At 49.3% G+C, this 15,065-nt stretch overlaps 1 protein-coding gene across 1 annotated transcript in view; it reads left to right on the top strand.

Moving 5' to 3' along the window:
• The window catches only part of CLSTN3 (calsyntenin 3), a gene marked incomplete at its 3' end in the record, with an annotated part of 35,940 nt that overhangs the window by 10,593 nt on the left and 10,282 nt on the right, over positions 1-15,065 (top strand). The window contains exons 4-12 of the mRNA XM_044449682.1: positions 1,025-1,233; positions 2,915-3,064; positions 5,864-6,049; positions 6,573-6,842; positions 10,325-10,437; positions 10,544-10,706; positions 13,084-13,140; positions 13,714-13,871; positions 14,054-14,202. Of these exons, the coding sequence (XP_044305617.1) occupies positions 1,025-1,233; positions 2,915-3,064; positions 5,864-6,049; positions 6,573-6,842; positions 10,325-10,437; positions 10,544-10,706; positions 13,084-13,140; positions 13,714-13,871; positions 14,054-14,202 (1,455 nt within the window). The remainder of the gene's footprint in view (positions 1-1,024; positions 1,234-2,914; positions 3,065-5,863; positions 6,050-6,572; positions 6,843-10,324; positions 10,438-10,543; positions 10,707-13,083; positions 13,141-13,713; positions 13,872-14,053; positions 14,203-15,065) is intronic.

The raw sequence follows: 15,065 nt of genomic DNA, 5'->3' as shown, positions 1-15,065 counted from the left end.
CGTCTCTTCCGCTGTCACTAAATTTACTTTGTGTAGGCAGTGTGCAGTAATATATGGAATGGAAGCAAGTAACTTTTCCCTGTCCTCAAAGCAGTTCATTGTGTGTAGGCATGCTGTGCAAACCCAGCTAAAGTGAATGCAGGCATGGGAGCGCAACTGCAGGAATGTGTGGCCTCTTCTGAGCCTATTGACTTTGCTTTGCAAATGTCCCCCTGCACAAAGACCGTTTCCCTGCAGCCCCCCAAGTCTGATTTATTTCAGAGCATTCCTTGCAGAAAAATAAGCTTCCGCATTGTTATCCTGATATTTCACTGGGTGAGATAGACAGAGAGTGGCTCACCTTAGGCCAGCCGGGTGATTCAGGGCCAAGGTGAAATCTGAAGTGGGCGCAGCGGCAGGTCTTCTATGGAGTCAGGGTGTTTAGATTAGCACCGGCTACTCCATCCTGATGAGCACTGACCCTCCAGGTTTCCAGATGAGCTCTTTCCTGGCCCTGCCTGGAAATCCTGGGGGTTGAGCCCGGTCACATCTGCACAGGAGGTACGTGGTCTTCCGTTGAGCTTGGCAGCTCTGCTCTGTTTTGCCTCACAGAGCAGTCGCATAAGCACTGCACCACACAAGCAGGGCGTGTGTGTGATTTTAAGCAGTGCTCGCTTTTCCTTGCCTTCTCTTCTGGCAGTGATGGTCTACTGACATTCACAGGTTTGGATCTTTTCTGCCCTTTTCTTTCATTTCTGGGTCTAGTCTTCCCACTCTGAAAGGTGCTGTGGAGGATTCTTCTTGCCCATGACACAGGAATCAGCCAGGATTTAAATTTCAGCTCAGTGTTCCTCTGCAATTTTCAAATGCCAAGGGCAGCCATAGAAACGTAAACAAAGAACACTGCTAAGAGTCCATTCCTCTTACCCGCTCCAGCCCTTGCATCTCTAGAAAGAGGGACGAAAGAGAGTGGGCGAGCTTCTTTGGCTCATGGAAATTAGTTCCTGGGCGCTGCTATTTACCGCCCCCTTTCCACTTTGCTCAGGGCCACGGTGCATGTGCGGGTGAACGACGTCAACGAATTCGCTCCCGTCTTCGTGGATAAGCTGTACCGCGTGGCGGTGACGGAGGGGAAGCTGTATGATCGCATCCTGCGGGTGGAAGCCATCGATGGGGACTGCTCCCCACAGTACAGCCAGATCTGCTACTACGAGATCCTGACGCCCAATGTCCCCTTCCTGATTGACAATGACGGTGAGGACCCGAACTGGCCCCGGGTGCTGGACTGGCCCAGACACTGGAGAGCAGGCGGACTCTAGGGAGAGGAAGGGGCTGCTGTTCAGGGGTCGACTAGTACTTGAAAGACGTATGCATAGTCTTTTGGGGTTTGGGGGTGGTCTTTAAACCAAGGAGCAGCTGAGGGAGGCTGCTGGTTTCATTGGAGGAATGGAAATTTCCTGCCCCCACCCCTGGAGCAGAGAAGGTACCCAGACCCTGGATGGCCCCACCCCTTGCCCTCAAGGGGGAAAGCAGCTTGGTGGCAATGAATGGGAAGATGAGCCTAGCAGAGGGAGAGCCCTGCTGGAGCAGATGAACAGCCCCTCTGGTCACACCGTGGCCAGACGGTTGCCCATGGAAAACCCACAAGCAGGGCAGGAGTGCAACACCCCCCCCCCACCCGTGTACCCCATTCTGCCTCTGGCACCGGATGGCAGGAGCCAAAAACATTGGGCAGCCCTAAAACCTAGAGCTAGTCTTTCCTTCCTAATCATAGCCTTTGCTTGATGTAGGACAGAGCGAGACCAAACAGGGGGAGATGATCCACTCATGTCTCGTCTGACCATCGAATTCTGCTGCATGGCAAATGCTCGTAGCTCTCTCTTTCTCCCTCTGCGTGAATTCGCCCACACATCTGTCAGGATTCGGTTAATACTTCGGCACAGCAACCAGAGTGCCAGTTTTCGTGCATATGCAAGTTAGCATGTCGAGCCTCTGGTAATCTTGCCCCTGGCAGCATATTTTGGGGAAGACTCAGGCAAGTGACATCAGTCAACACTGACTGTTTCTAACCCATGCAACACATATCGGCAAGTCTGGGTTTGCCACCGGCTGTACCTTCACAGCAGAGCTTAGCTAATCTGAAGAGGTCTCACCACACCTGTGAGCCACACTCACACACCACCTTTTCTGACTATGCGTAAACACACAAAGGGTGCAATTTCTTGTCTTGTCTTTTCTTTTTTTGGTTCTTTGCCGTGTGTGCTGCTACTTGGGGGTTTCCCGCAATAGGCACAGCACGTTTGTGTCAACTGTGCATGCCATGAACACATCCTGGGAAGCCATCATCACATTTCTGTAGTGGTACCTTAAGGCTCAGATGCTCCATGAGACCATACAGGGACAGGGGCATCTTGGCTGGATGAGACCATACAGATGGGGGGCATCTTGGCTGGATCTCCCCATCTAAATTTATGTCTCAAGGGTCAAGGAAAAGTATGGGCACATGGAATTAGCAAGGAACCATATAAATTTATTTATTTATTTATGTTTATTTGTTTGTTTGTTTATCAACTCTGGCCATACCTCTGAGCAGTGAACTGGAAAAATTGGGATACTGCCCACCCTCATAACTCATCCCACTGAATATCTGTTAACACATCAATGTTAGTTCCAAACTCCTGGCTTTCTGAAGTCTGAGCCAGTATGAGAGAGCCTTAACTCTGGCCTTAAACTGGCAGTGTTTTGATGGTTAAATATATGTATATATTATATATGTATGTACATGCACACAACTTTTAAAAGAAATGCTTGCTGTGACACTTCATCTTACCTGTCCTTGCACAGATTTGATTCTCTCTCTCTTTTTTCACTTTCCTTATTCTGTTCCACTTTTTGTGGCAGTCCTCTAATTCTGGAATCTTTCTGTTTCTGATAGGGAACATTGAGAACACAGAGAAGCTGCAATACAGTGGTGAACGCCTGTATAAGTTCACAGTGACAGCCTATGACTGTGGCAAGAAACGGGCCTCAGATGATGCTGAGGTCGAGATTCAGGTGAAGCCCACCTGCAAACCCAGCTGGCAAGGTACGGCACCCTTTTCACACGCGCGGGTCCTTTCTCGTGCCACTCGCTCTACCCTGCCTGGTAGACACTCGTTTATTATGTACAAGTTTTTGATAATGTACATGCCTGTCACAGCATTCTCTTCTAAATCATTTGTATTTAACATTTCACAAAAATGGAGGGCCCTTTTAATGAATTGGAAGCTTTTTGTGGTGGCTCTTCTTTACAGGCATAAGTTGCTTCGTAAATTGCCATGTCCACAGGTAACAGGATTGACACAGCAGTGGTGACAGTGGCGATGATGGTGGCGGCAATGAGATTTTCAACTGATTTGAAGTGCCATTCCTTGGTTTAACCTCACAATTTCCCCTTGGTCTCCATCAGGAATGCCATGATTGCATTTTCACTTCCAGGAAAGGGGAAAGATGCCTGTAGGATTTTCCCTCCAGGGACCTGGTCAGCTTGTCCTGCTACGCACCCTCCCTGGCTGGGTGGGGGGTGCCAGTCACTTCTCCGCCCCAGCAACAAAATGTCCCGGCCCCAGATATGGCTCCTGGGAGCTGTCGGGTGGGAAAGGGTAGCTGAGGGGACAAGGAAAGTAGGTGGGGTGGGGAAACGATGGGGCACAGCGAGCCCTGTGGGCGGCGATCGCATCAAATGGGCTGTGTCATCCTGAACATGCTTACTCAGAAACAAGCCTTACTCCAGAAGTAAGACTGGAGCCTGAAAGCCTTAGTTCATGTGCGCCAAGCCTGGCGATTGTTCCAATATCTGTGTCTAGAGATAAACCCTGCGGATTGAGATCTTTGGTAATTAAACAGAAACAGAAAACACAACTAACCAAAAGCAAAGGTGTGGGTGCTGGTCTAGGAGAAACAGAAAACAGAAAAAGTCCATGGATGGGAAATAACCTTGACTAGGAACTTAGGCTGGTACTAATAAAGGTATCCGACTGTGCATTTGCCGCTTTGATGATGAGGGTCTGCAAATTTAATATTGCATCATTTGCTGTAGATTTCAGGAATTCCAAAAATTAGATCCCCAGACCCGAGTTTTAAAAAAGGCTTCTAAATCCCAGAAACTTCCACAGCAACGCTTTGGAAATACAATGAACCCAACCTTTTGTGGGGGCTCTCTCTGGCTCACTCCTCACGTGGTCCCAGCCAGAGCTGTCTGTCCAGTGCTGTGGTGCTTGGTGCTGGTGGAGTGTGGCAGGATGGAAGAGAAGGTGAGGATTCCCTCAGAAGCAAATCCCACTGTGTTTAATGGGGGCTACACCCAAGGAGTTCTGGCAGCTTGCAGCCCGAGAGCGTGGGTCATTATTGTCTACAGCGCATTTCTATACTCTCCCTTGCCATGTTCAGTTTGCAAGTAGTTGGTGAATGCTGAGGGTGCCACACGGCCCTTGCTGGTTATAGGCACTCCGTTTCCCCCAAATGAATTTAGGCCAGGAGGTACTTGGAGGGTAACTTTTAAGCAAGTATACTTTGGGACATAGTACACTTCTGTTCTGAAAGCAACCAAGATGTTAATTAGCTTGCCTTCTATAAAATTTAATTATAGCAATCATTCCTAACTATGTATAGGTATTTGCATGTATAAATTCACATATTCAGACTTGTGCAGTTGTTTTTATTTTGTGTTGTCCTGAAAGCCTGAGCCCAGATCATATTGGTCCCCTTGCCTGGGGGAGCCAGGCTCTTCCGCTGATTGGGTGGGTGTAATCCTGTATCCCCATAAAGGCCCGGTAGGCTTTGCTTCCAGTTTCCCCACCTCTGTCCCCTGCATCTCAAGCTGCAAGTCTCAAAAGACTCAGTCATCCCATTCCCAAAGAAGTTAAGTGGTCTACATAGTTTAGGAGTAGTGTAAGAATGGTATTAAAATGTCTTTTACAAAGCCATCAAAGCATTTGACTACTAATCCTTGCCTGTATCTCCCATTCCTAAACTGACTATGGAACATGTCCTTAGTACCGGCAAAATTCATATTTACCACTCCCATGCTGGGGGGCATGAATTCTTCTCTCCACCAGAACCAGTGCAGTCAGGCAAAGTTTCAGTTGTCTCCAGTCCCGCCATACTGGGGTGAGGCAGTGGAAAATATCCAGAAGGAACTCAGAGAAGAAGGGAGAAGTAAGAGCAGAAGAGGTAGCCATTGTATGTTCCCAGAACATAATTTTCTATTTATCGCAGACACTAATTCCCTCCCTTTCATGATCCCAGGCGAGGCATATCAAGGGGGAAGTGTAACTTGAACCTGCCCTTTTGCAGGTCACTGACTTGTGCTACCTTTGCACATATTTTCAGCACATTCTTCCTAGCATTCCTATAACGTTATGATTCTGTATTCTCCGTGAGCTTGTTGTGGCTTTTGTTGTCAGCATCTTATTAGATATTAGAGATGATGTATCTGCCTCATCAGGTTTTTATCATCGACTATGATGCCAGATTCTCACATTGACTGTCAGTAAGATTCAGCAAAATCCCCAGCATGGAGCTACATTTTTCCACTGATGATCTATTTTAATCCATCACAACCATTCCTATATTGCTGCTGAATTAAATTGTGTTATGGATGTAGCGCACGCAGACCCAACAGCCGGGTGACCTGGAGCCAAGCTGCTATGATCCACTTGTGAGCACGACATGTGAGGAGGGGAGAAATCATGCGTGCACTTTGAAATTTTGGTGGATGGGTGGGCTAAAAATGGAATGTAACGTTAAAGTGGTTATGGACTGTTTTTCCACAGGTGGTTGGGTGTGCAGTCAATTTTCTAGATCCTCTCTCTGATAGATTTGCTTATTTCAAAATCTGCCGCAGGTTGGAATAAGAGGATAGAGTATACCCCAGGTACAGGCAGTCTTGCTCTGTTCCCCAACATTCACCTGGAGACGTGTGATGAGCCCCTGTGGAACATCCAAGCCACTGTGGAGCTGCAGACAAATCATGTGGCCAAAGGTTGTGATCGTGACAATTACTCTGAGAAGTCACTGCGCAAACTCTGTGGTGTGTATTCTCTTCACTTCAAAGTACGCTAGGGAGGAACAATGAAGTAGGCGTGTGGTGGGAGAGAAGTGGGTACCCCATCCAAAGAGATCCATGGCCAGATCGTGCAAACTGCTATCTCGTGGGTGGATGTGGGTCCGTTCTGTCGGAAAGACAGGGAGTATGGGGTTGGTCTTCTTAGACTTTCTGTAATCAGATGGCAAAGATCTGGGACATCATTAGGAGCACAGAATAGTGGACAAATAGATCTGATGCAAGGAACAAAATCCATGGGAAGTTGATTGCAGGCTCCATGGAAATGAATGGAAGCTGTACCAGGAGCACTGCAGGAACATCTCTGGTTCACTCCCGGTCAGTTCAGTGGGGGATGCTCATGAGATCTTTTGTTTCCCGTGTTAATTACTGGCAGGAGGGGATGCCAAGCCAGTCTTTTATATCAGGCGCAAAGGCCTTGTCCTTCATGAAGGGTCCCATTCAGATAGATCTTTCCTCCCTGATTCTCTTCCCTCTCCTGCTCCAACAGGCGCTGCCACAGGTGAGGTGGATCTGCTGCCAGTGCCCGGTCCCATGGCCAACTGGACAGCACGGCTCTCGGTCCATTACAGCCAGGACAGCAGTCTCATCTACTGGTTCAATGGCAGCCAGGCCACCCAGGTGCCCATGGGCAGTGGGACCGGTGCCCTGGAAGGGATGAGTGACCACTTCACCTTGTCTCTGTGGATGAAACACAGTGTGGCCCCCAGCAAAGGCAAGCGGGAGGAGGAGACGGTGATCTGCAGCACCATGCGCAACGGTGAGTGTCTCCCCCCCCCCCCGCCACCTGCCCCAGACAAATGTCCCAGCAGAGCGTCCCTTGGGCCAGGTGACCTCAGCCAACAGGCTCTGTGCAACACATTTCTTGGATCCTCTATAAACTACAAGCCCAACACCATGTACAAGCTGCTGTGTGTCCCCAGAACACCGTCTGGAGAGGGGGCTGAAAAGGATGGGTGTGTGTACCTTTAAGGGTGACCCTTTACAGCTTGGTGGTGAGCCCCCACACAGGCAAAACTAGGTGAGCTCTGGTACTACTGCTTTGCCTTTCTGCACCTCTACCTCGCCGTCTGTGGTCGGCATTTGGAGACAAAGGAGCAATGCTTGAGCACACCCCCCCGCCCCGCCCCCACCAGGGCCGCCCTCGGGCTGGATATGGCTCTTGTTCTGCTGGGTTTTGCTTTATTCCTTGCTGTGGTTTTGTGTTAATGTATTTGTTAAGATGGCAATGCCAGATAGATCCTGGCAGATCCTTCTAGGTTTTGACTGCATGACCTTTCTGTACTAAGGACAACAACAAATCCTGTGTCAAGGATAGTGAAATCACATGACCCTGACTTTGGCTTATCTCCCGCACGTCTGCCTCTCTAGCCACAGAGAAGGGTCAGGATCTCAGCGAAGGATGAAGGACGGAGCCCTTCCCTTCACCCCCTCCCACTGGATTGAGATCACAGTAGTGGCCACACCTCCCCCACGCTCTTATCCCAGCCAAACTCACCCCTGCAATTTTGTTTTCCTGCCGAGTAAATCACATCTGCCTTTATCTTCTGCAGGGCCATTAGCAGCTTTGTAAGGAGGGGAAGGAGAGGGATAAAGAGGGCAAGCTCCCCGCTCCCCACATGTCATGGCCTCCCCTGTGGCTGTTTTTAAGGCTTTCCCACATGGTACAGATTAGCCTTGCTTTCTCTGGTTCTGCCAGGCATTGTCTGTATGCTGTCATACCTATCTCTGCACCATATGGGCTAGAAGTGCAGTTCTTTTTTGATGATCAGGAAGCTCAGTTTTATACACATTTTGAGTGTCCTGAATGTATGCATAATTGTGAAATGCTCACAGAAGAGCTGGCTTTAAAATCAGTACCTGCCAACCTGCTTGTGACAAAACAGAAGAATAAGAATAAGAAGTTTTATAAAATAGATTCGATTCAAACTGTTGATCTGTAACAGTTGAAAGGTTGTAAGGTATGACCAACCTTAGTATGTTCTGAGCAGCAAGCAGTTTAGAGAAGCAGCATTTGGAGGAATGACTTCTTTCCAAGACTTCTAGACAGGGATGGGGTGCAACAGGGTGTGGAGGGTGAAGGTTGCACATATGTACACATGCACAGGTGCAATCAGTATGCGGATTTGGAGCATCTTCTGGAACATAAGGCTCCTTACTTATTGAATTGAGCACCCAGGAAAGAGAGCAAACCTGGGGAAGGAAATGTACAGGTGGCCGGAAAATTGGCAGGGTGGGAACATTTGGTGGCAGATTGAAAGCACGCATGGCTGTACTCTAAAGGTCTTGAAGGGGGTAGTTTAGAGTGATGGCTGAAGGTGGTTATTTATAAAATAACTAATTTTGCACTAGCTTCTGAGGGACAGGAGCGGAGGTGACCATAATCATTCAGATTGTGTAACCCACCATGGATCTGTTAGTGTTTGTTATATAATACTTGCACTCCAGTTCTGCTTATTATCCTCTTAGGTGGCTTTGAGGAGTGTATATGCAAAGGAAGGAGTGCATTTTGTTAATTTATGCAAGGCTGTGTAGGCATATGCACAAGAGTTGTTGTTGTTGTTGCTGTTATTAGGATATTTTTATCCCGTCCAATATGGCTCGTCTCTGGATGGCTTACAATATGATAAATACCTAATGAATACATCAGTCAATAACAAGATAAAATGTGACCGAGGGTGTCAATAAAAACACAATTAAAATATTTAAACTTTGAAATATTGGGTAAATAAAAAGTTAAACATATCTGTCTCACACTGAAATACTGTGCAGGCAGTCCGTGGGTTATGAATGACTTCCATTCCTGAGAAAATGGCAATAAATCTTTAAGTAGAATTTTGTATGGAAGTCAGATCATGTATAGTTGGCCCTCCACATGCATGGGGGTTAGGGGTGCAGGGCCCCTGTGAAAGTGGAAAAATGAGAGTATTTCAACTCCCCTCCCAATTTACCAGTTCCTCTTCTTTGCAGCAAGGAAAACAAGGCAGGGCAGGAAGTCATACTGTGTGGAGGTCTTCCCTCTCTCCTCTATTGTTTCCTCCAGGGATGGCAATTTTCTTCAGTAATTTTTTAAAAATGAATAGGCTGTATGGCACTTCATTCATAAGTACCAAGTTGTTCACAACTTGGACATTCGTAACTTGGGGACTGCCTGTATTATTCTAGAAGTCCAGTGAACATTAATCTTAAAAAAAAAAAAAAAACCAGCAACAATAATGCCCTTGAAAAATTCCTCCAAAATAAAATCAGGACAAAATGAGGACATTAAATATGTTAACATGGAATAATACACCAGAATTGCTGAGGAATCTGGCTTATCATTCATGAGCAGGATGCTGGTACTTGGCGGTCAATAGTTCCCACCAGGTTCCTATCATCACAGCAGGGCCGTCTTAACAGCATTATGGGCCCCGGGCAAAGCAGTGTACTGCGGCCCCTACGACAACTACAACTACTGTTAATTTTGGAAGTTTTCCAATTTTCCAAAGGTTAACATGCACAGATTAGTCTGGGGCCCACGGGCAAGTGCCCACCAGGCCCATACGTTAAGATGGCCCTGCATCACAGAAGGGACTAAAGTGAACAGAAACTCACCAGGCAGCAAAACCTTAGCCTGGTAACTAACTTAGGACTCCTGACTTGTTGCTTCCAAATAAATCAGGAAAAGAGGCAAATCCTGGTTTGCAGGCTCTGGCTTGCTGGGGAAGGGACCAATCCAGTTCTGCCATAACAGTAAGTTTTTGCTACCTGGTGAGCTCCTGCTCAGCTTAGGCACAGGTGATAAGCAGGACCAGCCTGACTGTTAGGTCAGGTGAGGTGGCTTCCTCAGGTGGCAGATGGTGGGGGTGGGCAGCAGTGCGTTGTTGGAGGAGGAGGCTGTGGGTGCTGCGCAGGAGGCTGCGGGCACCTTGTCCTTGAGCTTGGTGTGAGGGTGCAGAACGAAGCGAGATTCAGCTCTCTCTACTTGGCTTCTGTGTGCAGAATGCAAGGCAGTGTTACTTAATCCTTTGCCTCAGGTAGGTAGCCAAACAACATGGGCCAGCCCTGAGGATCAGCCAAAATTCCCCGCATTCTGGCCTATAGCTGCAAGTGAGCACAGTCAGGGAGACGGGCGCCAGATCCTGGCACAGAGGGGCTGTCGGAGCAGCCCATGAGAGTCCGGGAGGAGCTCAGCTAAATCCAGCCTGGCTGGTCACAATACTGCTGCGATTGATAGGATGCATCTTCCCTGTCTACCTACAGAGGATGGGTTCTCCCATTATTCCCTCACGGTGCATGGCTGCCGCATTGCTTTCCTCTACTGGCCACTGCTGGAGAGCGCGAGACCCGTCAAGTTCCTCTGGAAACTCGAGCAGGTGAGAAAATAGCGGCCCTTCTTGCCCTTTGATCCATGCTCCTCTTTTGGCCACTCACAGATATGCTCATCTGTCTGTCCGGACTTGTCCTTTTCTCCGGCTGCAGGTCTGCGATGATGAATGGCACCATTATGCCCTTAACCTGGAATTCCCCACCGTTACGCTTTACGTCGACGGCGTCTCCTATGACCCTGCGCTGATCCACGACAATGGCCTCATCCACCCTCCAAGGCAGGAGTCTTCCCTCATGATCGGAGCCTGCTGGGCTGGTGAGCACTCCAAAAGGTCGCAGACGGGCCAAGCAGACAGAGCAACTGGCCGTCCAGAATCTCTGGCTATTGTCAAAGTTCAGATGCGCCTTCCCCCAATGTTAGGAACTACTGGAAAAAAATCTTCCCCCACCCCAACACTCGGATATTTTGAGAAGATTGAAATATGTGCACCATTGACCGAAATATCAACCTAAATGTGCTTTGCTAGGTTACAACCCTATGGATATTTAGACAGAAAAGAGGCCTGCAACTCCCAGAATGCCCCAGCCTGCTTCCTGTCTTTAGACCTTTTCTGTCTAAAGGATTGCACCCTTTAGCACATGGGTCCTCAAACTACGGCCCACGGGCTGGATCCCATTTATCCAAGGCACTGGCTTGCTCGCAAGGAGATCATTTTGGACTAGCTTTGAGAAAATGATCTCTACGCACGCATGCGCGCCCCCTGCCCACACCGCCTTGGCGGCCCATACCCATCGCTGGCACCTTTCAACTAGCCCACTATTCAAAAAGGTTGAGGACCCCTGCTTTAGGACATAGAATTCACTGGGGTTAGCTTTGCTGGCTGTTAGCATTTCCAAGGATATTAAATGGCATTAGGTGGAAAAGCAGATATATTATGCTGCGCTTAATTTTTTTGAAAATACCAATGTTCCCAAGTGTTAGAGATCGAGCTGCAGAGAGCTGTGCTCTAGTAAATAGCTTGCTATCATGTGCTATCGAGTTGTCTCCAACTGGGGGGGGGGCTATGAATGAAAATCCCCCTAAAGTTCCCCTCCTTCCTTTGGCAGCCCTGCTCAGCTCTTGTAAGCTCAAGCCTGGGCTTGCTATGTGCAGCCAATCCAGCTCATATTTGGTCTTCCTCCTTTTCTTCTCCCTTCAGTTTTCCCCAGCGCGATGGTCTTCCCCAGTAAGCCTTGCCTTCTCATGATGTGTCCAGAGTATGACAGCTTCGGTTTTGTCATTTTTGCTTCTAAGCATCTAGGCTTAGAAGTGGTATATAAACCTTGATATTACACTGCATAAACAGCAGGGCTTTTCCTGTAGAGGAAAAACCGAGAAATTAATATTCTGCAATCGCAAAAAAGAATGTGCGAATGTCTACGCATTTGTCAGCATCGTAGAACAAGGCTGTGAAACCTAGACGTCTCAGACTTGGCTAAGGGAATGCTGGGAGTGAGCTCCTCAGGGTTATTTTGTGTCTCCGTGGCATGAATTAACTGCAGTTGTTTTGAGGTAGCTCTGTGGTTGAAGCCTGCACTAACATCCTCGGTCACTAGGGGCAGACTTCCCTCATCCGCACTGCGCTGTGCCAGCTACACAGTTTGAAGCCACAGGACGACAAACAGGAGCAAAGGCGGCGTCATCTCCTGTCCCCTGCTTTGATGCAGCAGCCCCTCACCGGCATGTGAACCATGCCTCCGGAGACGATAGCGCAGGGGCCGTGCCCAGGGCTGCCCGCCAGCATGGCTTGACCCGGACAGGCGAGCACAATGCGTGCAGCGCTAATGTCTGCATGAGTTTGCTTGAAGGTTTCTCCGTATCATACCAAGTCCGGTTCCTGCCCATGCAAAACTGGGCCTGTTCTCAGTTATCCTCATCCTGATGATTATGAACGTATCGCATGTCTGTACTGCCCAGTTTCCAAAGCTCTGGGAGGACTCACAAAACTAGTAACATCATGAAAAAGGGGAAATATTTTCCACTGCTTTTCATGGATTTATGAAGAACAAGGCTCTCCAGTTTCTCTACCTCCGGAGGCCCAAAAGGGGGCGTGGGAAAAGGGTTTCCTCTGTCCTGGGCTTTACATTGTTATCAAGGGAGGACCACCTCCGAGAGAGGGTTAGATGAGAGGCTTCCAGCAGCCCCCAGGCTTCAGCCCAGTCTAGCAAGCAAATGGGCTCCCGCTGCCCGGACCCTTGGTGAATGTCAGTCACAGAGCTTGGTTGAATCAGTGAGGACTAGATTTATTGTTTAGAGCTGGAATTAGAGAGGCATCTTCATCCAATATGGCTGGTGAACGGCAGGGACAATCAGTGTTTTGCAAGTTTAGTCAGAAGGAGCTTTGGTTTTCAGAAACCTCGCTTGGAAATGAAGGGATCCTGGAAGGGCTTCATGGTCCCCTTGCTCCAGTCTCCAGGGCCATTCAGTGCCTTAGGCTGGCTTAGCAGTGTGAAATCTCACAACCTGTTGCCCAGACCGCCAGTGGGGCCTCTGAGCTGTGCCTGTTTGACTCCCTCCTTCTCCGGACAATTCTGCATGCGAAAGAAAACTGCCCAGCATCATAAACCCAGGAGTAAGCTGTCCTCTGTGGCTCAGAGGCACCTTGCAAAGACTGACCCATGTTCAATGCTCTGAATTGCATTTTCTTTTGCAGAGGAGAGAAACACAGAGAAAGCAAGAGTGAATGAGAACTCCACAGACTTGGGGCAAGGTACACAGTGTTCTCTGCCACCAAGCATGGCTCTCACCCTCTTCACGCATGTTGTTCTTCCTGCGTCCATCCCCATGATCCTTTCCCTTCCCTCACCACCAGGAAGACTCTGGGAATGCGGCAGCATAGCTTCTTCCGGGCAGGATGGTGGTTTCATCTCTGTGGTTTGTGAGAGGGATCGAAGGTGCAACACAGTGCAGGGGAGCTTCACATCAAAGCTGATCTGTGAGAGACATCAGCTTTAAAAAACATTGCCTGTAAAGGCACCCCATCATTTGCCTTTCACTGTCACCTTTTGGTGAGATTGCCCCGTGAGGAGTGTTTTCCTTCTCTGAAACCACAGAGAGAAAACAGGGTCTGTACACTCGACTTCCACCCTCAGCATCTGTGCTGTGACCTCCCTGTTCCCAGCCGGCTGCGCATCCAGGACGCTTCCCCTCTCCTTCCGTCTTTCCCAGTCTCCCCTCCCTTCCACGTGATCCCCCCCCCCCGTGCTGTCTCCATCCTCTGCTCTTGCCCTCCCTTTCTCTTCATCTGTCTCTCACACCATCCCTCCTCCTGTATCCCCCTTAGGAGACCCTCTGCCAATCCACCACTACTTCCATGGTTACCTGGCTGGCTTCACTGCGCGCCCCGGCAGCCTTGAGAGCCGGGAGGTGATAGAGTGTCTCTATGCCTGTCGCGAAGGGCTGGACTACAGCGACTTTGACAGCCTCGGCAAAGGGATGAAGGTACACCCCACCCCTCGGCAGCATGCCCCCCTCCCCCTCGCTCGCACCTCGGCTTGGCTTCCCAGGACCGCGCCTGCTCCTGCCTTGTGCAGAGTCTCCTTGTGTTCTCCTGTCTCTCGGCCGCTAACCTTTCGGCTCGCCAGAAAACCATCCTCGAAGCCTTTCTCTTTCTTTGGCTGCAGGTCCATGTTAACCCCTCCCAGTCTCTTCTCACCTTGGAGGGGGACGATGTGGAGACCTTCAACCATGCCATCCAGCACGTGGCCTACATGAACTCCCTGCGCTTCGCCACGCCCGGCGTCCGGCCCCTCAAGCTTGTCACGACTGTCAAGTAAGGAGCAACGTCTCAGCTGAGCTGAAACCTGCTGTGCCCAGTGCCTTTCTTGCACATTTCGGGGCAGATACGCCTCTGCCATGCAAATACTATGCTGCGCACTGGTACACTGCCTCCCATATACATAGCCGTGTGTACATACCCATATGTACATGTACATGTGTACATATAGGCCTTTGGTGCTTTGCGGAGACAAATGGAAACTTACAGGGCAAGTGTCACCAGTGGAGAGGCTGCAGAGGAGACCCCTGGCTGGTTGACCGGGCCTTCCCTCTGGAGGCTCAGGGAAGAGGAACACTGCTGTGGCTTTGGATCAGTGACTGGCAGGGATTTCTCTACCCGCGCACTGCTCCCTCTCCCAGTTGAAAATGACAGTGGGAATTCACTGCCCCAGTTGGGAGTGAGAGTGGCTTGTGCACTGTTTTGCCCACCATATTTTCTTTCTGGACAGGAAAGCCTGTGCCCCCCAAAGTTGGAACCCAAATTGGAGGAGGAGCCCTGATGTCACCTATTCCACAGATGCTACCTGGTGGAGGGTCACGTGACCCTCCATGCAAATTAAGTCTTCTGCTCCTCCAGTGGAAGGAGGGAGGACGGAGACAAAGGTGCCCACAATCCTCTTCCTTTGCCCTAGACGACCATTCTCTGCAGGTTCATAGGATGTATAAATTCATTATTAGGAATTAATATAGCACTTCTGAATGCTTGGAGCATTTCACATTACCTTGTTAGAATCCTTACAACTCTGAAGACTAGGTAAGAATTAGTATATCCCTATTATAGGGCTGGGGTGTGGCAGCTGAAAAGGTGCGTGGCTTGTCAAACCACTGAAACTCTTGGGCATCAGCAAAAACAAAAGC

The sequence above is a fragment of the Varanus komodoensis genome, unplaced genomic scaffold (genome assembly GCF_004798865.1).
Source record: "Varanus komodoensis strain SLA01 unplaced genomic scaffold, ASM479886v1 scaffold60, whole genome shotgun sequence".
NCBI lineage: Eukaryota > Metazoa > Chordata > Lepidosauria > Squamata > Varanidae > Varanus > Varanus komodoensis.
The sequence above is the reverse complement of the archived record's forward strand: the minus strand, read 5'-3'. Positions and strand labels throughout refer to the sequence as shown.